General features: G+C 35.5%; 1 protein-coding gene across 8 annotated transcripts in view; it reads left to right on the forward strand.

Annotated features, from left to right (window-relative positions):
• The window catches only part of CARF (calcium responsive transcription factor), a 95,948-nt gene that overhangs the window by 29,689 nt on the left and 41,437 nt on the right, over positions 1-24,822 (forward strand). For 4 of the 8 annotated variants that reach the window (XM_012738938.3, XM_012738944.3, XM_012738939.3 and 1 more), the window contains 6 exons: positions 4,440-4,629; positions 9,544-9,664; positions 12,085-12,228; positions 14,593-14,826; positions 17,856-18,018; positions 18,989-19,052. In XM_012738938.3, coding sequence (XP_012594392.2) covers positions 4,440-4,629; positions 9,544-9,664; positions 12,085-12,228; positions 14,593-14,826; positions 17,856-18,018; positions 18,989-19,052 — 916 coding nt within the window. The other 4 variants (XM_012738946.3, XM_076005827.1, XM_076005829.1 and 1 more) reach the window with 4 other exon arrangements.

Genomic DNA, 24,822 nt, shown 5'->3' on the forward strand with positions numbered 1-24,822 from the left:
TGGCTGATTTTTTCTATTTTTAGTAGAGATGGCTAATTCTTTCTATTTTTAGTAAAGATGGGGTGTTGCTCTTGCACCGGCTGGTCTCGAACTCCTGACTTGAAGTGGTCCTCCCACTTTGGCCTCCCAGAGTGCTAGGATTACAGGTGTGAACCACCACACCCTGCCACTTTGTTGACTTTCAATTCTCACATTTATAAAAACAATTCCCAAGTCTGTATCACCAGTTCTTTTATTATGTCCTCCCTCTTGTCCCAGATCTCTGGGTACCTACTTGAAGCTTTATTTAGATTTCACAGATTCACCATATCCCAAACCCAAATTGTCTACCGTGCCACAACTAGCTCCACTTCCTAAATTCCATGTCTGTGAAATGACAAATACTATTTCTTTAGACACCCAGACACAAAGCTTAAGAATAATTTCTTCCCTTCCCATTTTCAAATAGTCACTGGATTCTTTTAGTTTTTCCTTTAAAGTATCTTTTTCTTTTTGGCCCATTCTTCCATAGACCTTTGTCCTTTCGTGCTTGATTACAATAATAGACTTCCTCCCTAATCTCTTTGACTCTTCCATTTCAGGTCCCCAATGTGAATTTTTCTAAAACTACTTATGTTTAAATATTGCTTTTGTTGTCTTTTCACACTGCCCAAGAAGTTGTGTTATTTTTTTCCACATTATTTAGCCACTGTAACTAGCTTTCAAAGATTTCCATAATCTCATATCATCCTATCTTGTCCTATTTTACTTCCTACTTTTCTCAAACTCATCCTTTTATTTTTTTTGAGACAGGGTCTTACTCTGTTGCCCAGGCTAGCGTACTGTGGTGTCAGCCTAGCTCACAGCAACCTCAAACTTGTGGGGTCAAGCAATCCTCCTGCCTTAGCCTCCCAAGTAGCTGGGACTACAGGCACATGTCACCATGCCCAACTAATTTTTCTATTTTAGTAGAAATGGGGTCTTGCTCTTGCTCAGGCTGGTCTTGAACTCCTGAGCTCGAGCTATCCTCCCACCTCGGCCTCCCAGAGTGCTAAGATTACGGGTGTGAGCCACCATGCCCGGCCCATCAAACTCATCTGTTATTCCTGTTAGCCTAATCCTCCTACTTTCTACAGACACTCCAGAATCTTTCTGTAGCTCTACCTTCACTCATTTTTATCTCCATTTCCTATATTTATTTTTTTCTTATACTTACTATTTCTAACTATTCTTCAAATCCCAATGCAAATCCTACATATCTTTTCTATAAATTATCTGATGATTATTTTAGCCTTTAACATATTTCTCTCTTAAATATTTGGTATTTATTGTAATTACCATTCTTCATTGTTGCCTAGCTTGTGTTGTTCATTATAACATAACCATTAGACTTTTTGAGGGAAAGGAACATAACCCCATTTGTATGTAAACCATAAATGGTAATGAGTATTTAACTATTAAAATGCTTCATTGGCCCAGACTTGGTGGCTCACACTTGTAATCCTAGCTCTGAGGGAGGCTGAGAGGGGAGGATAACTTGAGCTCAGGAGGTCGAGACAAGCCTGAGCAACAGTGAGACCTTATCTCTACTAAAAATAGAAAAAATTGGCTGAGTGTGGTGTCTCATGCCTATAGTCCCAGCTACCCAGGAGGCTGAGGCAAGAGGATCACTTGAGCCCAGGAGTTTGAGGTTGCAATGAGCTATGATGACGCCATTGCACTCTAGCTTAGGTGACAGAGCAAGAGTCTATCTTAAATAAATAAAATGCGTCATTGTTTTACACAAATCTTAAAATATGAGAAAGAAAAATATTCCTTCAGTTTTAATATTTTGAGAAAATTTCTAATACTAAGTCTTGTGATATTAATATATTACACCAGTTAGGACCTCATTACTGTTGTTGCTTTTCTAAGTAGTGTGTATATATATTTTTTCTTTTATTTTTGAGGTTTTACCCTTGACATCCTTTTTGGTCACAATTTTTCAGCAGTTTTCTAAAGTTTCTGTTGTGATTGTTTGATGAGGGTTTTAAAATTCATTATTATAGGCTGGCCACAGTGGCTCACACCTATAATCCTAGCACTTTGGGAGGTTGAGGCAAGAGGATTGCTTGAGGCCAGGACTTCAATACCAGTTTGAGCAACATAGTGATACCCTGTCTACAAAAAGTAGGAAAATCAGCTAGGCACACGGGATTGCTTGAGCTCAAGAGTCTGAGGTTGCAGTGAGCTAGGATGATGCCACTGTACTCTAGCCCGGGCAAGAGAACAAGATCTTGCCTCAAGAAAAAAAAAAAAAAAAAGGCCAGGCATGGTGGCTCATGCCTGTAATCCTAGCACTCAGGGAAGCCGAGGCAGGAGAATCACTTGAGCTCAGGAATTCGAGACCAGCCTGACCAAGAGCGAGACTGCATCTCTACTAAAAATAGAAAGAGATTAATTGGCCAGCTAAAAATATATAGAAAAGATTAGCTGGGTATGGTGGTGCATGCCTGTAGTCCCAGCTACTTGTGAAGCTGAGGCAGAAGGATTGCATGAGCCCAGGAGTTTGAGGTTGCTGTGAGCTAGGCTGATGCCATAGCACTCTAGCCTGGACAACAGAGTGAGATTCTGTCTCCAAAAAAAAAAAAAAAAATCACTATTGAAAACTTCACAGAATGCTATGGATATTAGAACATTTGCAATTATGTAGCCAAATCACTTTATTTTACAACTACAGTGCATTATGCATCTTATCTCAAGTCATGTATCTTATAAGACACTGGTTAAAACTGTCCAGGCTGTATATGGTTTTCCAAGATGAGCAACTACTTCTCTCCCAGTGAAGGATTCTTTCTCCTGTTCCAAGTTATATCAATAATGAAAAACATTTCTGGTTAATGGGTGAAGAAATATTTTCTGCATTTTGCTTCAAAATACTGTTCGGTAATCTTTTTTACTTTTTGAATTTCTCATTTAAGGATGTTTTTCTATAGGCATTTTTTTTCCAGACTTGACTAAAGTGTATCAATACCATATTAAACTTTTATTTATAGGGTTACCTATAGATAGATAGGCCTGATTATATTATACTAATTCTGAATTTTTCTTTTATTGACAATATTATATATTCAATTCCTTTTATATATATGAAAATATTATAGCTAGACATTATATGCCTTCTTTTATTTGTAGTAGATATTTTATGAAGAAATATCTAGGCCAGAAAAAAATTTTAAACATAAGCAATTTCATTATTTTGGGGAAATTTGTAGATAATGTATTGTTTGACATTAGATTATCTCTTTTTATTATGGCCAAAAGTACAGCCACAACAGTGTTTTGATACCATTCTCTTTGTTAAATGTATTCTTCCAAGGTGAAATATTTAGTCTAATGAGGAGGAACAAGATCTCTCTGCCCAAATCTCTGCTTTTGTTTCCTCTATAAGGGAAAAATACATGGAGTCAATTCGAGGTCTGTATGCATTTCAGTGTAAGAGATTACAGTTAACAAATTTTCTCTGTTGCTGTAGAAAAAGGTTCTCCTCTAGTACAGGGATACTCAAATGGTTGTGTAGATAAGATAAATTTATTCACGTGATTTATTTGTACCTTGCCATGTTTTAGAAAAAATTTAAGACTGCTTACAAAAATGTGTAAAATATATTAACAAGGTGTAAATTATAAGTGGGAGCTAAACAATAAAGAAAAACAAGAACAGGACCATTAAATGGAAGTAAAGAAATAAATATCTTAACAAACTGTGTGTATATATGCATATATATGCTTATCTATAATCTAAGTATCTGCATTTCAAAAGAGGAAACCTAATTAGTTAACTAAATTCTATGCCTATTAGATGTAAAAAATTATGCCAATTTCCATAAGATGAAAGCAAACCATTAACTCTTTTTGGTACTAAGGCCAGACAGGAATTTCTCTCAAAGAAGGATCTTCATAAAAAGAATATTGGTATAATGAGGAAATTCTTATACAACATTTTTATGCACGATAGAATCACAATTTTCATAGAGTTTCAAATTGACTCATGGCATCATATCAAAATCAGTCTCAGTAAAAGAAGCCCCACAGGGAAGCAGTACTTTGTGGCTAGTTTTATGGTGATCTGGTTTGATCCAGGGGTAGAATTTTTAAAATCTGGAAGAATGGATGCACCTTATGTTCTTTAAGCTATCCTTTCTAAATATTATTTCTCTCAAGCTTTGGGAAAGATGATAGTGTGGCAGTGAGTTTGAGTTATATTCCCCTAACAAATACCTGGAAAACATCTACTTGATGATACTCATTGAAGTCAGATCAGACCCACTGGTTGTAACAGTCCATTGATGTGAGGGAACAAATGACACTCTCTTGTGAAAGATGATGAATCTTTCATCTTGAACAAACATCTTATTAAATTTATTGTGCAGTGAAGCATATTTGCTAATAATTTTGTTATTTACTTTCTACTACATGCAGAAAATTGGAGATTCATATCGTGGCTACTGTGTAAGTGAGACTGAGTTAGAAAGTGTCCTAACATTTCACAAGCAGCAAACACAGAGTGTTTGGGGGACTCGCCAGTCTCCAAGCCCAGCGAAGCCTGCTACACGCTTGATGTGGAAATCCCAGTATGTCCCATATGATGGAATCCCATTTGTCAATGCAGGTACTTTTTTTAAAGAATTATTTTAAAAGGTTCAGCAGCAGCCATAGTCCATTGTGAAAATGTGATTTTCCTAAGGTGATACATTTTTATTTTGGTAGATAACCACTGAATGTTAATTAATTAAAATGCATATTAAACTAAAAAGGAAACTTATGGTAAATATAACCAATTACTTTATGTAATAAAATTGTATTTTAATATGTCAGAGTAAGTAAATATTGCTTCCTTTATATATTATGTTGATAAATAGAAAATTAAAATACTGAAATTCCAGGTAGACCTATTTAATAAAAAATAAAAAGGACAGTTTTATTATTTTTAAGTATATATATCTGCTGTGGTTTTTTTTCCCTCTATGAAGAAAACATTTTCTTTTTCTTTTAATTTGTATTTTGGGACATACTTGTACCCAACTTATGTAGCTTATAATTCCGGAGTTACTTTATAGAATTTATATATAATTTGGAGTTATTATATAGAATTCTGATACTAAAGTTCTCAAGCATCAGGTGTGTTACATATAGTATTCTCAGTCTCTGGGTTAGTGTTTACTAAGGGAGTAGAGTTTTAAGCAAACCTATTTAATAAAATATAATAGGGCAAACCCTAGTGATCTACCCTAGGACTAGTCAGACCACACACAATCAAAATAAGTGATTTATGTCAGGACTGTGGGGGCACTAATTTACCTGGAAGAGATGCAGTCTCATCGTGGACATCTGAGGTTAATGAAAAATACTTACAGGAAGATCAGATAAATGTAAACCCTTCTGCCTTGGTTTCAAAAGTATTCCATAAAAGAAATGCAAAATTAAAAATAAACTTGAGGCCGGCGCGGTGGCTCACGCCTGTAATCCTAGCTCTCTGGGAGGCCGAGGCGGGGCGGATTGCTCAAGGTCAGGAGTTCAAAACCAGCCTGAGCAAGAGTGAGACCCCGTCTCTACTATAAACAGAAAGAAATTAATTCGCCAACTAATATATATAGAAAAAATTAGCCGGGCATGGTGGTGCATGCCTGTAGTCCCAGCTACTCGGGAGGCTGAGGCAGCAGAATTGCTTGAGCCCAGGAGTTTGAGGTTGCTGTGAGCTAGGCTGACGCCACGGCACTCACTCTAGCCTGGGTAACAAAGTGAGACTCTGTCTCAATAAATAAATAAATAGATTGATTGATTGATAGATAGATAGATAGATAGATAAATAAATAAATAAAATAAACTTGAAATCCTGCAACCCTCCATAGTTCTAATCCCCTTCTTAACTCTCCATAGATAGCCTCTACATGAATTTGGTGTATATCTTTCTAGGCTGTATTTTTATACTTTACCATATATATTTGTATTTTCAATAATTTTTTTGTTATTTTGAATATTTGAAAATATACATGCATAGTAAACTATAGACATTGTTTTATAAATTTTCTTACTCACCCTTATTTTTTGAGATCTGTCCATACTGACAGATACTTATAGAGCCTAGTTAATGTAAGTATTATATAATATTCTAGCATATGGCCAGAGTACAATTATTTTTCTGTTGAATATCATTTAGGTTGTTTCCAGCTTTTCACTATTATAAAGAATGCTATAATCAAACCTCCACAGGATACATCCTCTGATGAAAAGGTGTAATTAATTTTTCTTGAGTACATACCTTAAAGTGGAATTGCTGGTTGTAAAGTATATAAACTATTCATCTTCACAAGATTATCTTAAATTGCTTTCTGAAGTGATTGTACAGGTCCAGAATCCCTTCTTTGAAATTTTTTGGTCCAGATGTATTCTGAATTTGTGGAATATGATAATATTATAGAATACCTCTAGCAACTATGCTATAGACAGTATCAGATAATGAAATAGTAATTCTTTATGGATAGTCACACTAAGAGGAATAAATAGACTGTAAGTAGTCTCACGCAGTTCTAGTCTGGTTTTGCAGCCAAATGCGTTCCAAAAAACTGTGTTTTCTGAGCTTTTTAGATTTTGGATTTGTACATAAGGGATTGATAACCTGTACGAATTTTCATTCCTATCAGCAATGTATAAAATTTCCCTTCCCCACATTTACTTTATGACTTAGTATTGCTAGACTTTTAAAAATATTTATATTACGGCAATTCTCTGTGAATCAAAGTAGAGGTAATAATATAAGAAACCTCATGACCCCATATATCTATCATCCACCCTCAACAACTATCAGCATAGTCAGTCTTGTCAGTCTTGTCTCATCTATACTCTTTACCACTTCCTCAATCCCCAGATAGTTTTACAGCATATTTCACATATCATATCATTTAATCTATAATTACTAAAGTATGTAGTATATACTAAAGTATATATCTGTAAAAGATAAGAACTCTTTATATATTAATACATACATATGTACATATGTGTGTATGTATATACACACATACATATATAACAATCCCATTATCACACTTTAAAAGAATTAACAGTAATTTCTTAATGTTATAAAATTTCCAATGTTTACATTTTCCCATTTGTCTCACAGGTTTTTTTTTTTGCCACAGATTTGTTCAAATTCAAACAAAATTCACAGATTGCATTTGCTTAATATAGCTCTTAAATTTCTTTTCAGCTAAATATTTTTTTCCTCTTTTCCCCCAGTAGTTTGTCCTGTAGTGTTTGCTGTATTCTGGATTTTGCTGATTCCATCTTTGTGGTGTAGTTTGTCTTCTTTTATCTCCTGTATTTCCTAAACTGTTAGGTCTAGAGCCTTGTTTAAATGCAGATTTGATTTTTGTAAGAGTACTTCATAGATGTGCTGTATATTTGTTGCTATCTACGTGTCTCTCTATTTGTGGTATTTAGATTGATCTGTGGATCAGTTGTTTTAGAGTATTGTCAAATGTTTTTATTTTTGCCTATCTGAGTAGTGTGCTATATAGTATTTTACTATTGTTTTAATTTACATTTCCCTTTCACTACTAAAGTTGAACATCTTTTTATTTGTTCATTTACTACTTTTTTTCCCTTTCCGAATTGCCTATTTATGTGGCCTTTGCCCACTTTTCTGTTTGGTTATGTCTTTATTTTTTATTTTTAACCATTTGTGGTTCTTTATGTTCTATATAGTAATTCTTTATTATGTGTATTATGACATGTGTTTCTCAAACTGTTACTTTTCTGTTACCTTTATTTATGTTGTCCTTTTTTTTTTTTTTTTTGAGACAGAGTCTCGCTTTTGTTGCCCAGGCTAGAGTGAGTGCCGTGGAGTCAGCCTAGCTCACAGCAACCTCAAACTCTGGGCTCAAGCAATCCTACTCCCTCAGCCTCCCAAGTAGCTGGGACTATAGGCATGCGCCACCATGCCCGGCTGGTTTTTTCCATATATATTAGTTGGCGAATTAATTTCTTTCTATTTATAGTAGAGACGGGGTCTCGCTCTTGTTCAGGCTGGTTTCGAACTCCTGAGCTCAAGCAATCCGCCTGCCTCAGCCTCCCAGAGTGCTAGGATTACAGGCGTGAGCCACCGCGCCTGGCCTATGTTGTCTTTTAAATGAGTTCTAAATTTTCATGTCAGCTTTTATCAACATTTTTATTAATTATTGGTATTTTTATTTTATATTTTAAAAGTTTGCTGTATCTTACAGTAGAGTAGAATATTCAGCTTAAAAATTGAAACTCTAGATTTCACATCTACTTATTTGTATTATCTATTGCTATGTAACAAGTTACCCCAAACTTGGTGGCTGAAAACAACCAACATTTACTATCTCACAGTTTCTGTGGGTCAGGAATCCAAGAGCAACTTAGCAAAGTGGTTCTGCCTCGGGGTCTCTCACAAGTCTGTAATTAAGGTGTTGACTGGAGCTGCAGTCATCTCTCGACTTGACTGGGGGAGGATCTGCTTCCAAACTCACTGACGTGGCAGGCCTTATTCCTTGCCACATGGGCCTTTCCACAGAGCTCCCTCACCATGTGGCAGCTGATTTCGCCCAGACAGAGCAATCCAAGCAAGAGCAAGAGAGAGTACCATCATGGAAGTCACAGTCTTTTTACAACCTAATATAAAAAATAACATCCTAAAACCTCTGCCATATTCATTAGAAGTAAGTTAATAAGTCCAGCCCATGCTCAAAGGGAGGGAATTACATAGGACATGAATACTAGGAGGCAAGGATCATTGGGGGCCATCTTAGAAGCTGGTTACAGCATTAACAGCCCAAATAGAAGTAAGAAATAAGAAAATAAATAATTATAAAAGGAAATACATTTTTAAATGATATTAATGTTTATTAACTAAATGTAGCATTTACTAATTTCTATTTATAAAGTGGTAGATTTTCATTATTAAAAGTCATAGGTATGAAAATATCAGTAGACATCCATTCACTGATATTTGCTAATTTCCTTACCATAATTATGGTATATTTGGTAAATTTTGCAATAAACTTTTATTTATTTATTTATTTATTTTTTTAGACAGAGTCTCCCTTTTGTTTCCCGGGCTAGAGTGCCATGGCATCAGCTTAGCTCACAGCAACCTCAAACTCCTGGGCTCAAGCAATCCTCCTGCCTCAGCCTCCCGAGTAGCTGGGACTACAGGCATGCACCACCATACCCGGCTAATTTTTTCTATGTATATTAGTTGGCCAATTATTTTCTTTCTATTTATAGTAGAGACAGGGTCTCGCTCTTGCTCAGGCTGGTCTCTAACTCTTGACCTTGAGCAATCCACCTGCCTCGGCCTCCCAGAGTGCTAGGATTACAGGTGTGAGCCACCGTGCCTGGCCTACAATAAACTTTTAAATTTATGTATTTGTACGTCTTAAGAGTTACTGATGTGTAATTAAAAGTGTAGATTTTGACATTGCCACCACCAAGTTATTTTTAATCTAGTGTTTAGAATAGAGGGATTCTTGAATTAATACCCATAGTTGGTTTTGGCCCACAGGAAGTAGAGCTGTGGTAATGGAGTGTCAGTATGGGCCAAGGAGAAAAGGTTTCCAGTTAAAAAAAATCAGTGAGCAGGAAAGCAGGTCCTGTCAGCTCTACAAAGCCACTTGTCCAGCTCGGTAAGCTTTCTTTTCTTTTATTTGTTTCTTATTAAGTATTTATTCCTTAACAGCTAATATGCATATTTTTATTAAGTTTAAACAGTGCAGAAAGTTTACAGTGAATTCTAAGTTTTCGCTCGCCCCTGTTCCCTATGTCTCTCTTTAAGGCAGCAACTCTTACTTGATTCAACTTCCTAAGATACTCTGCGTGTATGCATGCATATGTATATGGAGAGAGAGAGAGATCTCCTCTGTCCCCATAAATGTTGAAGATTTCAGTAAAGCTCACTGGTATTTTTCTTTCCTTAGAGTTAGATAGTAATATACCTTCCTTCCTGCTATGAATTCACATGGATTCATTCCCAATCTGAATGCCTATAGTGGTTATCTACTGCACAGGTATGCCACATACTAGTGTAAATATAGTGACTTATACTTTGCTTTTTTTCTTTCCCAGTATATCTCAAAGCTGACTTCATATCAGATAAAAAGGCACTGTGTCTTTATTTTTAATAGCCATATGGTATTCCATTTATGGATGGATTATTAGTCCTCTAATGATGGACATGTAAGCTATGAAAATTATTCTTTATTATTACATTCAAAGCTGCAATTATTGACATACACATTTGGGCACCTGTGCGTATATCACTAAAATAAACTCCTAGAAATAAAATTGCTAAGGCAAAGGTTATATCGTTTTTAAATGTTGACAAATATTACAGAGTTGCTTTTTAGAGAGATTTTACCAATTACCAGCAATATATGAGACCAATGCCATAAGTTTTAGATAGAATTAGGCTACAGAGTAGATATTGCACTGCATGAGAAGGAAAAATGTGAACCAATGAAATTTTATAATGCCCTTTACATTATGAATATAATGTTTTTAGACTTTGAAAGTATTTTAAGACTTTTTTAGACATTGAGAGTGTTTTATTAGATAAAATAAAAAACTTAAAGATTAAAATGTAGTGGTTAGAACTTAGTTGATCTTTGAAACCTTTTTTCTTTTTTTTTTTGAGACAGAGTCTCACTTTGTTGCCCAGGCTAGAGTGAGTGCCATGGCATCAGCCTAGCTCACAGCAACCTCTATTTCCTGGGCTCAAGCGATCCTACTGCCTCAGCCTCCCTGGGACTACAGGCATGCGCCACCATGCCTGGCTAATTTTTTCTATTTTTTTGTTAGAGACAGGGTCTCACTCTTGCTCAGGCTGGTCTCAAACTCAAAGGATCTGCCCACCTCGGCCTCCCAGAGTGCTAAGATTACAGGCGTGAGCCACTGCACCTGGCCTGAAACATCTTATTTTAGCATCACATCTCATGCTATAAACCTCAGCATTCTCAAGTTTTTAAAGCCTATTCACAAGGCTTTTCATATTTAATTTGATAATGTTAACTTTAGGCAATATTTAGACCTAACCATGAAACAAAACTTTCAACTGCTTTCTAAATATAAGCAATATAAAAACTTCAGATAGAACTTTGGAGAAAACTTCTATATGTGAAAAAATAATTTTATTCTCCATTATTCTACAAGTACTTTTTGAATATCTACTCTGTGCCCAGAAACTACATTGGGTGCCATAGGAAGCAGGGAGACCAAAAGAGGAATAAAAATTTACCTAATTCTAGAAAATTTAAAATATCGTTGGGGTGGATCAGGAAACAAGGAAACTAGTAGAGAACATGATGATATAGTAAATATTGTGAAATGTATAGGTTAGCTACTAATAGCTATTTAGAGAAAGAATATATCCATACAAACTCATGGCAGGAAAGAAAGTGCAATTTAACCTGGATGCTGGAGTTTAAATTGAATTTGGGTAGGTAGAAAGAGGGAAGATATTGTAGGCTAGGAGAACCATTCAAATAAAGATATGGAATGATTACACATTGAGAAGATGAACTTCACAGGAAAAGAAATTTTATATTTGAAGTAATAAAAAGTAAGATTAGGTAAATAAATTAGAATCATTTATGATTCAAGGCATTATGGAATGCCTTGAATGTTGCCAAGAAATTTGTACTTGATTGAAGAGCAGAAATATTCTTCAACTGAGAAATACAAATGTGAAGAATTATTGTGGCATTTATGTATCAAGTGAATTTAAGTAATGAAACATTGGAGGCACAGAGGCCTAGAAAAAGGCTATTAAAGTAATCCAGGCATGAGGTGATTATGGCTTCCAGGAGAATGGAGAGAAATCCAGGAAAAAAGTGTTAAAATCTGTAAATACTTAAATATTTTACTCAAGATTATTGCTAATTTGCTAAGTATTATGCACTGAGAATATGGCATATCTTTTACATAAGCCTCTGAGTACTTTCTAGATAAATTTTCTCTAAACTTAAATGCTTAAACTTCTGGTTGATAAATTAGATTTTCTTGAGATTATAACATAATGAAACACATTTTTCTTTATCTTACTATAAAGGATTTACATTAAGAAGGTACAGAAGTTTCCTGAATATAGAGTTCCTACGGACCCCAAAATTGATAAGAAAATAATCAGAATGGAGCAGGAGAAAGCCTTTAACATGCTAAAGAAGAACTTGGTAGATGCCGGTGGTATTCTTAGGTAGGACATTTCTATAGATCTTTTATTTTCTAAATTAATGAGGTCCATTTGCAAGAATTCTTTTGTAGGAGAAATTATAATTTTGTTTTCCAGTTATCTCATTAAGCAATGGTTATATAAGATAGATACCTCACCAACAGTTTCCTAGCTATTAAATTGATTGGCTACTGTATACGCCACTGAGTTTATCAGGCAAAGGTTGTAGATAATTCTGACCAAAGAATTACACTGTACTGGCTGGATGCAATGGCTCATGCCTGTAATCCTAGCACTCTGGGAAGCTGAGACAGTAGGATTGCTTGAGGCCAAGAGTTTGAGACCAGCCTAAACAAGAGCAAGAACCTCGTCTCTACCAAAAACAGAAAAAATTAGCCAGGTGTGGTGCATGCCTGCAGTCCCAGCTACTGAGGAGGCTGAGGCAAGAGGATCTCTTGAGCCCAGGAGTTTGAGGTTGCAGTGAGTTGTGATCATACCATTGCATTCTACCCAGGGCAACAGAGCAAGGCTTTGTCTCAAAAAAAAAAAAAAAAAAAAAAAAATTATACTATACTATATATGCTATATACCATGTGGAAACTTTTCTCCAAAATCACCAATAAATATTTAGCAATGTATTATATATTTAGTACTTTGTTTTGGATACTTATTAGGAGCAGAACTTATAGCCACATTATATATATATATATATATATTTTTTTTTTTTTTTTTTTTGAGACAGAGTCTCACTTTGTTGTCCAGGCTAGAGTGAGTGCCGTGGCGTCAGCCTAGCTCACAGCAACCTCAAACTCCTGGGCTTGAGTGATCCTTCTGCCTCAGCCTCCCGAGTAGCTGGGACTACAGGCATGCGCCACCATGCCCGGCTAATTTTTTATATATATATCAGTTGGCCAATTAATTTCTTTCTATTTATAGTAGAGACGGGGTCTCGCTCTTGCTCAGGCTGGTTTTGAACTCCTGACCTTGAGCAATCCGCCCGCCTCGGCCTCCCAAGAGCTAGGATTACAGGCGTGAGCCACAGCGCCCGGCAGACATTATATTTTTTAACTCATCTTTGATTACTTATGTAGACAGAAATGAATTCTAAACCCTAAATAAAATTCCATTTTATGCCTTTTATGCTTCAGGGGTTTTTTGTTTGTTTTTTTGAGACAGAGTCTCACTGTGTTGCCTGGGCTAGAGTGCCATGGCACCAGCCTAGCTCATAGCAACCTCAAATTCCTGGGCTCAAGTGATCCTTCTGCCTCAGCCTCCCAGGTAGCTGGGACACACAGGCACGGGCCACTGTACTCAGCTAATGTTTTTTCTATTTTTAGTTGTTTGGCTAATTTCTTTCTATTTGTAGTAGGGACGGGATCTCACTCTTGCTCTGGCTGGTTTCAAACTCCTGACCTTGAGCGATCCGCCCACCTTGGCCTCCCAGAGTGCTAGGATTACAGGCTTGAGCCAACGCACTCAGCCTGCTTCAGTTTTTAAATAAGAAGAAATAGTAGCTTTCTTTTACTTTCTTTTATGTGTCAGTCCAGGTGAAGAATTTGCTATCATATAATGGGATTAAGTGTATGGAATATAGTTTTTGTGTGATCCTTAAAAGAACTTTTAGGTATATGAAAAATCAACTGAGTCAATAATTAAATCTTTCAGTTTGGAGAACACTTGTGTATTAATTTCTAAGTAGAATCCATTTTATGCAATATCATTGTAAGAATTTTATACAAAAGTACCAATTAAAGTAGTATCTTACCAGATCAGTTCATTTTCCCAGCATGTGTTTTTTGCCATGCTCTCGAAGAGATCCGTGTTCACCTTTAGTTTATTCTCTTGCTCATTGGGCGAACGGGCTGGAAGTGCTGTAGAGGCAGTATATTGAGCTCATGTGAGGGAAGGTTCTCCCATATATCTCTGAATTGCATATATTCTCTGGTTGGAAGGATGGTAGTTGCAACACAGAAGTGTAGCTTGGGACAACAGTTTGATGGGTAGGAAAATGTGCAATTTAAAAGATGATTTACAATATTGTCTCTTTATTTTTGAGGTAAAATTTACTTAATATGAAATTTAAAATAATATATATACACACATATATATATGTATATATATATTTAAATCCCTGCATCTCCCTCAACTTTAGGGCCACAGTGAGTCTATAAAGATTCATAAATACTTTTATTTAATAGTGTATAGAGCAGATCTTAGAAGAGTTAACAGAGGTCATTTTAGATTTTGTTTAATATGGTGTAATCACATATAATTTTTTCTTAAAAAATTATTAGTACTAACCTAAGTAATTATGATTCCTGCCTTTGCCTAATATTAAATAATTTTAATATTTAAATGTTAATAATTTTAAATATTTTCACTTACCAGGTGGTATGTACAGTTACCTACACAGCAAGCTCATCAGTATCATGAATTGGAGACTCCCTGCCTCCCTTTGTCACCTTCCCCTTTTCCTGTGTCTTCTCTTGAAGAAGAGGAAACTGCAATTAGAGATGAGAATTGTGCATTACCCTCACGTTTACATCCTCAAGTCGCACATAAGATTCAAGAATTAGTATCACAGGGAATAGAACAAGTGTATGCAGTAAGGAAACAGCTAAGGTACTTTTGCATTTTTCATTTTTGTTTGTTGGTTTAAATAATACACTAAATAGTAGATATTTTCCTGGATATATGCTATCAGAGTAGATAAGGAACACAGTTTATTAATTTATTTAAATAATCTTTTTATGAACTGATCATTTTCCATCAATTGCTTGGCATAATATGGTATGATATGGTTTATTATAATTCTAATTAGTCATTTGAGATATTCCATATTGAGTTTTGGCAAATTAGACTGTTTCTAAATGATATATAAATTGAATTATTTAATAAATACATTTTTAAAAAAATCCAACTCTGTTCTATTAATAAATACCTTTAGAGAAAAAGAACTTTGTAAAACCAAAGATTTTAAAACCTAGGCCAAGGCCGGGTGCGGTGCCTCACGCCTGTAATCCTAGCACTCTGGGAACCCGAGGCAGGCGGATTGCTCGAGGTCAGGAAGTTCGAAACCAGCCTGAGCAAGAGTGAGACCCCGTCTCTACTATAAATAGAAATAAATTAATTGGCCAACTAAAATATACAGAAAAAAAAATTAGCCGGGCATGGTGGTGCATGCCTGTAGTCCCAGCTACTTGGGAGGTTGAGGCAGCAGGATTGCTTGAGCCCAGGAGTTTGAGGTTGCTGTGAGCTAGGTTGACGCCATGGCACTCACTCTAGCCTGGGCAACAAAGTGAAACTTTGTCTCAAAAAAAGAAAAAAACAAGAAAGAAATTAATTGGCCAACAAATATATATAGAAAAAATTAGCCGGGCATGGTGGCAAATGCCTGTAGTCCCAGCTACTCAGGAGGCTGAGGCAGTGTGATTGCTTGAGCCCAGGAGTTTGAGGTTGCTGTGAGCTAGGCTGACGCTATGGCACTCACTGTAGTCTGGGCAGCAAAGCGAGACTCTGTCTCAAAAAAATAAAATAAAATAAAATAAAACCTAGGCCAAGGTACTTACTTCAAGCTATTTGAAATGCAATTAAATTTTATTACAACAAAAGAATTTGAATAGTTCTTTATCTAATGAAATTTTATTTATAGTACTCTGGTTTAATTTTATTGATCCTCAGGAATTAATAATAATTATATCATTATTATCATCATCATCATTGTTATGTGGTACTTTCTATGTGTGTGCCAGGTTTTGTGCCTAGTTCTTTACTTGCATGATCTCATTTAGTCTTATAATAGCTCTATAAAGTTGGTATATTTATCTCAATTCTACACATGAAAAAAATGGAGACTCAGAATGGTTAAATAATTGGCTTAAGAGGAAGAAGCAATACTACATATGAGTCCTTTGTTGGAAATGTGGTTTGCTTCTTCCATTCACTGAGAGAAAACAGCTTATAGTGAATCTTTAGGAAAGCATGTTTACATTTGCCTTTTATAGCTGCATATGTAAACCCACGTAACACAAATCAATAGAAAAAGAATCATATTCTAATAAAATATTTTCAGTTTGCTGATAAAAAAGAAAGAGGCAGAGGCAGAACTGAAATTTAGGCCTAACTCTATAACCTGTGCTCATTGTCATGATTTCTGGTACTTAATCTTGCTCTTACTGGTTATTATGTAATCTGATCTCAACAACAAAATGAGTGTAGTAAGTCCTCTTTTAAAGTCATCAATCAATAGGTTCTTAGAAACTGTTATTTTAAGTGAAATGACATACAAGCAGGCGCACATATAATACTGTTTATTTTAACATCTTTTCATTCAAAGTTATTATAGTGTTGATGAGAAAAAAATGATTTCATTTTAAGTCTTTTTTGCTTAAGGTTGTAGTTTCCAAGAACCTATCAATGACATTAAGTGAGGACTTACTGTAATTCCTAGTATTAATATTATTCCTTAATTAATACATGACTTTTCTATTTAGTAGCTTTCTTAAACATTTTATATTTATTTCCACTGGAGCATTGTTAGAACAAAGCCAAAATATGGTAAAGCCTTTCATTATTTACTATACCTGAATCTTAAGAACAGAAGTATAACACAGCTCTGTGATTTGCTCCACTGAATATAATGCACAAAGCATATATATATTAAACTTTATCATTTTTTATGTATTTATTTTTTACAATTATGTAGCAGTATCACCTTACATTTCTGTCTTTTTTTCTACTTATAAAATTCATATACATCATATTTCATATAATATTAATTGGTGCTTTTGGAAGCAGTATAACATGATATTTATGCACATAATGTGGGTATAGGCCCAAACTCTCTTACTTAATAGGTAGATATATAACTTTGAGCAAATTATTTACTCTTTTTTTTTTCTGAAACAGAGTCTCACTTTGTTGCCCAGGCTAGAGTGAGTGCCATGGCGTCAGCCTAGCTCACAGCAACCTCAAACTCCTGGGCTCAAGCAATCCTGCTGCCTCAGCCTCCCTAGTAGCTGAGACTACAGGCATGTGCCACCATGCCTGGCTAATTTTTTCTATATATATTAGTTGGCCAATTAATTTCTTTCTATTTATAGTAGAGACGGGGTCTCGCTCTTGCTCAGGCTGGTTTCAAACTCCTGACCTTGAGCAATCCACCCGCCTCGGCCTCCCAGAGTGCTAGGATTACAGGCGTGAGCCACTGCGTCCGGCCCCTAAATTATTTACTTTTACAGTCCTCAGTTCCTTCATCTGTGAAGTGGGAATGATAATTGTACCTATGCCACAGGATCATAGTAAGGGTTAAAGGAGATATTTGGTATGAAGTGTTCCATACAGGACCTGTGATAGTAAGCATTAAAAGCATTTTTATACTTAAACTGAAAATAATGATTTCATTCCATCCATGAAAGTGTCTCACTCTAATATATTTAGGTGTTTAACCAATGAAAATATTACATTTCTATAATCTGCATGAATTCTATGATTTAATGTATGGTAAAAATAAAAGTGGGAAAGTATAAATTACTTATGGAGCTGTAAACCATACTTTACAAAAGTTTATGCTAAAAGATACTCTTCTTTTTTGATCTAAAAGTATATTGCTAGATGGTTTATGTTTTTATTTTATTTTATATTTTCCACAGAAAGTTTGTGGAAAGGGAAATGTTCAAACCTGATGAGGTACCTGAAAGACATAATTTATCTTTTTTTCCAACTGTAAATGATATAAAAAATCATATCCATGAGGTACAGAAATCCTTGAGAAATGGAGATACAGTATATAACTCAGAGATTATTCCAGCAACGGTATGAATACAACCACAGTTCCTTATTTTATTATAGAATCTTTCTCAGCTTCTGATAATATTTGGGCTAATAGGGAAGGCTACTATTAGGCCATATGAATAACTGTGATATAAGAAAAGCTAGTGGCATCTTTTTCTTAAAATGTAAATACTATGAACTCTTACATAATGACTAAAATTTTTCATTACTCTTACAAGAAAAAATATTAGTGAATTTCCAACTCTTACTCTAATAAAAACAATAATCTTCATTTAAAAATCACCATATTTTTTCTCTGTAAAATTTATTTCTTATTCATTTGGCAGACATTTATTGAGTACATACTATATATATATATCCTCTTTTTTTAAATAGATGGTCAAGTTTTATTGTTCGTAGAATTGTTCATACTTGAACACTCAAAGTGATGATGTTGGTTCTATATGCTCTCTGTGGATATCAGTTTTACCTCATATTTTGATACTGTAGTTTCCCCCTAAATATTAGTTATTTCTATGAAAGTTTTGCCTACTCTGAAGAGATTACTATAATTACCAAGACACTGCTAATTACAATCTAAGCAGTGAATATGGTATTAAAATCTAAAGAGCAATATCCTTTGCTCTCGTAACTTTTACTATTCAAATTTAGCAACTGAATAAATTTGGATTTTTTTAAAAGTTAGAACTACTATTCCTTGCTATCCATAACTCTTAATTATCACTGTCTAAAATTCAGAAATTAAAACAGATTTGGTTGACAATGCTCCTTTGACATCTACACTTGCTATCCATATTCTTGCTTGCTGGACTCAAGAACTTAATGTATTTGGTTAGTAAAGTATACTTGTACTTTGAGAATGTGAACAAGTGAAGAGAATAATTATAGAATATAGTTAAATTATTCTATGAATGAAGAAAATATGACAGTTGCATTGATTTTTTTTCAATATAAATGCTTTATTTTACTGAAATAAATGTTTCCATTTCAGCTTCAGTGGACTACAGACAGTGGGAATATTCTCAGAGAAACTGTGACAGTTACATTTGCAGAAGGTAGATTATCTTAAATACCTTTAAAATATAAAATCAAACAGTGTTAAAACTGAAAGGAACTTCAGTTATTATTGCCTCTAAACAAATTTTATAGGTGAGGAAACCAGGACCCAAAGAGGCAAGAGCAGCTGTATTAGGGATTATCAAAATATTTCCTGCTTTTAAAATTTCCTTTTATACTCAGCTTTTATGCTTTTTTATGACTGAAATTTTGAAACTGATTACTATCACAGGGAACTAGAAGGCTGGCTAATTTCTGTAGTAATAACTATAGGATACCTTGATTTAGGGACTATTGTCCATTTTGTATGGTTTACTTTTCTTCCATATGTTATTACTCCTATGTTTTCTCAATATTTCAAGCTTATTTTGACCCTTATACACCTGTTCTCCCTTCTGGAAATGTCTTTTTTCTTCTGCATGGCAAACTTATTCCTCAAATAGTGATCTCTTTTCCTCTCTTAACTTCACCCCCTTTATAAAGCTATTTATTGTTTTGTAGTAACTTCTGCATTTCACATGGTAACCTTTTGTTTAGGTGTCTGTATCTTTCATTATGGTTTGAGTCAGAGGCAAGGATTATACTTTATTCAAATTAATATACCTAGTACGTAGCATAATAACTGCTACAAAGTTAACACCTCAGTTGGGTGCAGTGGTTTACGCCTATAATCTTAGAACTTTGGGAGACCACGGTGGGAGGATTGCTTGAAGCCAGGATTCAAGACCCCATCTCTACAAAAAATATAAAAATTAGCCAGGTGTGTTGGCGTGCGCCTATAGTTTCAGCTACTCAGGAGGCTGAGGCAGGAGGATGACTTGAGCTTGGGAGTTTGAGGTTGCAGCGAGCTATGATGATGCCACTGTACTCTAGCCTGGGCAACAGAGTGAGACACTGTCTCAAAAAAAGAATAAATAACACCTAAATAAATGTTTTAGAATCAACAAATGAATAATTGTATATATAGAATAGTATTTTTTATTCTTTCACTTATCTATTAAGAGTCACTTTGCCTACAGAATAACTTTCAGATCATTTAGCATTATTCATTTATTCTACACAGATTTTACTCACTGTGCTAAATGCTGGATATAGAAAAGAACAGGTAAGTTTCTTGCCTTATGGAATTTAAAGTTTAGCAAGAGGAAAAAAGACACTAAAGAAATATGTCCTAATTAACTCTTATGAAAAGTACCATGAAAGAGTTGTGCAAAATTATGTGGGAATAGTGATAAAGACATATAACTTAGTTCAGGAAGAAGAGAAGAAACACTTGAAAACGTTACTTTTAAACTAAAAACTGAAGAATGAGTAGGAATTTGCCAATCAAAGAAATAGCATGTGTAAAGTCTAAGCAAGAAAGAGCTTGTCATGTTTAAGGAATTTAAGAAGGCTAGTGTGGATTAAGCATAGACAGTGCTTGGAGATAAAATTAGATAAGTAAAACTGGTTTAGGAGACCATTTCACCTGTACACATAAAAGGTAATAGTGGCTTAGATAGTTGGTGGCACATAAACTAGAATTGGATTTAAGAGTTATTTTAACACATTAACTGCCATGTGAGTTGTATTTAACTCATGCTGGTTTTGAGCCAGAAGCCTCATGAAGCTTATTTAACTCACATGTCTTTTCACCTTGGGAGCCTCAAGAACTCTTTTTCAAGTTGCATGTGACTCACACACAGAAAACAATAAAAAAATATATTTTTTTCATTGAATTAGAAAGGATCATTTCAATTTTAAAATTTTTATTCTATTTTTATAATAAAACACCATGGCCCCAAGGAAAATCTTTTTTCCTGGTGTGGCAGTGAATGTGTTAAAAGTAGAATTCATGACATTTTGGGCTGGATGATTTAAAAAAATGTTTTTTAAGCAGAATTCAAAGACCTTGGTTATTGATTGACTAGGTGTGTGGCAGGGGAGGGTAAAAGAGTGGGAATGATCTGAGATGACCTCTGAATCTCTACCCTGAGCAGCTGACTGAAAGTGGCATTTATTGAGATCAGCAATACTGGCAAAAGCATAGGGCATTGGGTGGGTAGGGAAGAGAAAAGAGATCATAAAGTCAGGTTTGGAAATCTTGAGTTTCAGAGGCATTTCAATGGAATGGATTGGGAGGAAGCCATATTGTGGTGGTTGAAGAGTGAATGGGAGATGAGTGAAGGAGTAGAAACAATGTGAATCACTTTTTCAAGAATTTTTGCTATGCAGGGTTGAAGAAAGATATTTTAAGATAGTAGAGGCCGGGCATGGTGACTCACGCCTGTAATCCTAGCACTCTGGGAGGCCGAGGTGGGAGGATCGCTCAAGGTCAGGAGTTCAAAACCAGCCTGAGTAAGAGCGAGACCCCGTCTCTACTATAAATAGAAATGAATTAATTGGCCAACTAAAAATATATAGAAAAAATTAGCCAGTCATGGTGGCACATGCCTGTAGTCCCAGCTACTCAGGAGGCTGAGACAGGAAGATTGCTTGAGCCCAGGAGTTTGAGGTTGCTGTGAGCTAGGCTGATGCCACAGCACTCTAACTGGGCAACAGAGTGAGACTCTGTCAAAAAAAAAAAGATAGTAGAGAACTGAAAAGATAGATGGAGATGAAAATGAAGCTGGTGGTGAGAAGTTAAAGAAATTTATATCTGTTGGCTTTTCTTTTTTTTTCTTTTTTTTTTTTTTTGAGACAGAGTCTTGCTTTCTTGCCTAGGCTAGAGTGAGTGCCGTGGTGTCAGCCTAGCTCACAGCAACCTCAAACTCCTAGGCTCAAGCGATCCTCCTGCCCCAGCCTCCCGAGTAGCTGGGACTACAGGCACGAGCCACCAGGCCCAGCTGATTTTTATATTATCTATATTAGTTGGCCAATTAATTTCTTTCTATTTTTATGGTAGAGACGGGGTCTCGCTCAGGCTGGTTTTGAACTCCTGACCTTGAGCAATCCGCCCGCCTCCGCCTCCCAGAGTGCTAGGATTACAGGCGTGAGCCACCGCGCCCGGCCTGTTGGCTTTTCTTTTCTCTTTAAGTGAGAGTGCTAAGAATGAAGAAAGGTCTCAGGAAGAGTGGTATGGGTTTGAGGGAAATGCAGATTAGAAATCATCTCGGATAGAAAGTGAGAGAAACATTGCCAGATACAGGTGAATGTCCAGTTGAATTTGATGATCATGAATTGGTAGTAGGAGTAGTAGTGAGTTTCGTTTTTTAGCAGCACTCAGTTTCCCATGTATAGGCCCAGGAAGCCATTTCATCCAGAGTTAGGGTTTTACCAGGGGACTATGACCAGAGAAGCAAGGGAATTTAGGGTACCTGTAAGAGAGTGACTGCAACTGTAGACCCAAGACTCTAAGCTGGATGGGGAGAGAATTTTGTTAAGGAAGAAGGCAATGGATCTAAAGAAAACTAAGGGATCAATTGACTGGAAGTTCACATGAAGTTGAAGAACAACTGTATTCTTCCAGCAAAATCCTGGAAGAATAAGAGATTGTGATCAGAGAATGGGATGTTTGAGATTTTAGAGGTAGAATAGTCCAGAATATTATAGGAGTAGTGGGTGACTGCAACAGAGTAAAGTGAAAGGACATTACAAATAAAGAAGCCAAGGAATGAGAGTGCTGTTTAATCCTCTCAATGGTCCATTGGGGAAGGACTCTTTTAATTATACTGATTTTACAGATGAGGAAACTGAAGTTTAGAAACTGAGTTATGTATCATATAGAAGGTCACACAGAAAAGCCACCACTTAAATCCATCTGGGGTGGGGAACCTGCAGCCTTTTATTTATTTTTATTTATTTTATTTTTTCAAAATTTTTATTCTATTTTTGTAATAAAACACCATAGCCCCAGGGAAACATTTTTTTTTCTAGTGTGGCAGTCAATGTGTTACCAGAGGTCCTCAACTTATGGTGAGTTGTATAATTATTTCATCATAGATCACAATGTAATAATATAATAGAAATAAAGTACACAATAAATGTAATACGCTTGAATCATCCCCAACATGCCCCTCTTCCTGGTCCAAGGAAAAATTATCTTCCATGAAAACAGTCCCTGGTGCCAAAAAGGTTGGGCACTGCTTTTTAAAGGATTCAGTTTTTGCTCTACTTCCCCCATTGTCTAGGAGGAGCATTACCTTATATCAGAATCACTCCATAAAGCTGAAGTAATAATAATTGCTGCTATTTATTGAGCCTTTACTTTGTTCTAGGCATAATGTCAAGTGCATTTTTACATTTTCTCATTTAGTCAACTTGCTAGGTGCTTTTATTTCTGCTAAGGCTTAGAGAAATTAAGTAACTCACCCAAGGACAAGCAGCATTCTAGAAAGTGGTGGAGCTGCAATTAATCTCTACTCTGCCTCACCCCAGGATTTCCATTTCTAACAGCTGCTTTATGCCCTGCCTATACACAATGTCTCACACATAGTACGTGCTTGGTAAAAATATATGACTGTTTACCTGTACTCATCACTGTCTCCATTTTTTGGAGGACATGAGGAAACTGAGGCTCATGTAAGTTCAGTCACTTTTGCCCAAGATGCACATAGCTGATAAGTGGCAGAACTGGAATTCAAACTCACAGATTGGCCTTACTCAAGAATTCATATTTCTACTCACCATGCCATGCTGCTTCCATTTACCCTTTTAAGGCATTCTTCAAGATGCATTATTTTTAGGATCTGTATCAGCCTTCTATTTTAATAAAATCCTTTTATTTGTATTAATATATTTTAGTTCATCTTTTATATTTATATTTTATTTTTAAAACGAATCTAGCATTTGTTCTGTAAATTGGGATTCAGTCAAAAGGCCACACTTAAGGACCTAGAGAGCCACATGTGGCCTTAAGGCTGCAGGTTCCCCACTGATGGCCATTTTTTAAATTGCTCAATTATATTATGAAAACAATAAATATTTATTGATGATTAGTTTTTTTGTTTGTTTGAGACAGGGTCTCGCTTTGTTACCCAAGCTGGAGTGCAATGGCATAATCATAGCTCACTGCAGCCCTGGAACCCTGGGCTCAAGTGATCCTTTTGCTTCAGTCTCCTTAGTAGCTGGGACTATAGGTGCACACCACTGCACCCTGCTAATTTTTAAAATTTTTATAGAGATAGGATCTCGCTGTGTTGCCCAGGCTAATGTCAAACTCCTGGCCTCAAGTGATCCTCTTGCCTCAGTCTCCTAAAATACAGAGATTACAGGCATGAGCCACTGCACCTGGCTGATAATTAGTTTTTGATTGACTTAAAGAGAAGAATATATTTGGATTAACATATAAGAATTACATGAGAATGATTCAGATTCTCTAAGGATGATTATTTAAAATTGAGATATTTTAGAGAAATTTTACTTTTATTCATTTATCCCAAAAAGAGTTACTAAAAGAAATTTAATATTGTTATTATTGAGGACCAACTTGCCAGACATTATCCTAGGCAGTAGGGCTACAAAAGATGAATCAAGTTTGGTCTTTGTAATTGAGAAGCTAAATAATTTGAAGCTTTGTAATTGAGAAGCTTTCACACATCTAGAGAAGTTTGGGAATAGTCCAGCATTATAGCATGGAGAATGGGCTATATTACAGGTATAGAATCTTTCAAGGAAAAAAATATGCAGTTTGCCCTCCATATCTGTGGGTTTCACATCTATATATTTAATTAACAGTGGATTGAAAAATATTTTAAAAAAATTACACATGTACTGAACATATATAGACTTTTTTCTTGTCATTCTCTAAATAATAACAACTATTTACATAGCATTTACATTGTATTAGGT

This window comes from Microcebus murinus, chromosome 8 (genome assembly GCF_040939455.1).
Source record: "Microcebus murinus isolate Inina chromosome 8, M.murinus_Inina_mat1.0, whole genome shotgun sequence".
NCBI lineage: Eukaryota > Metazoa > Chordata > Mammalia > Primates > Cheirogaleidae > Microcebus > Microcebus murinus.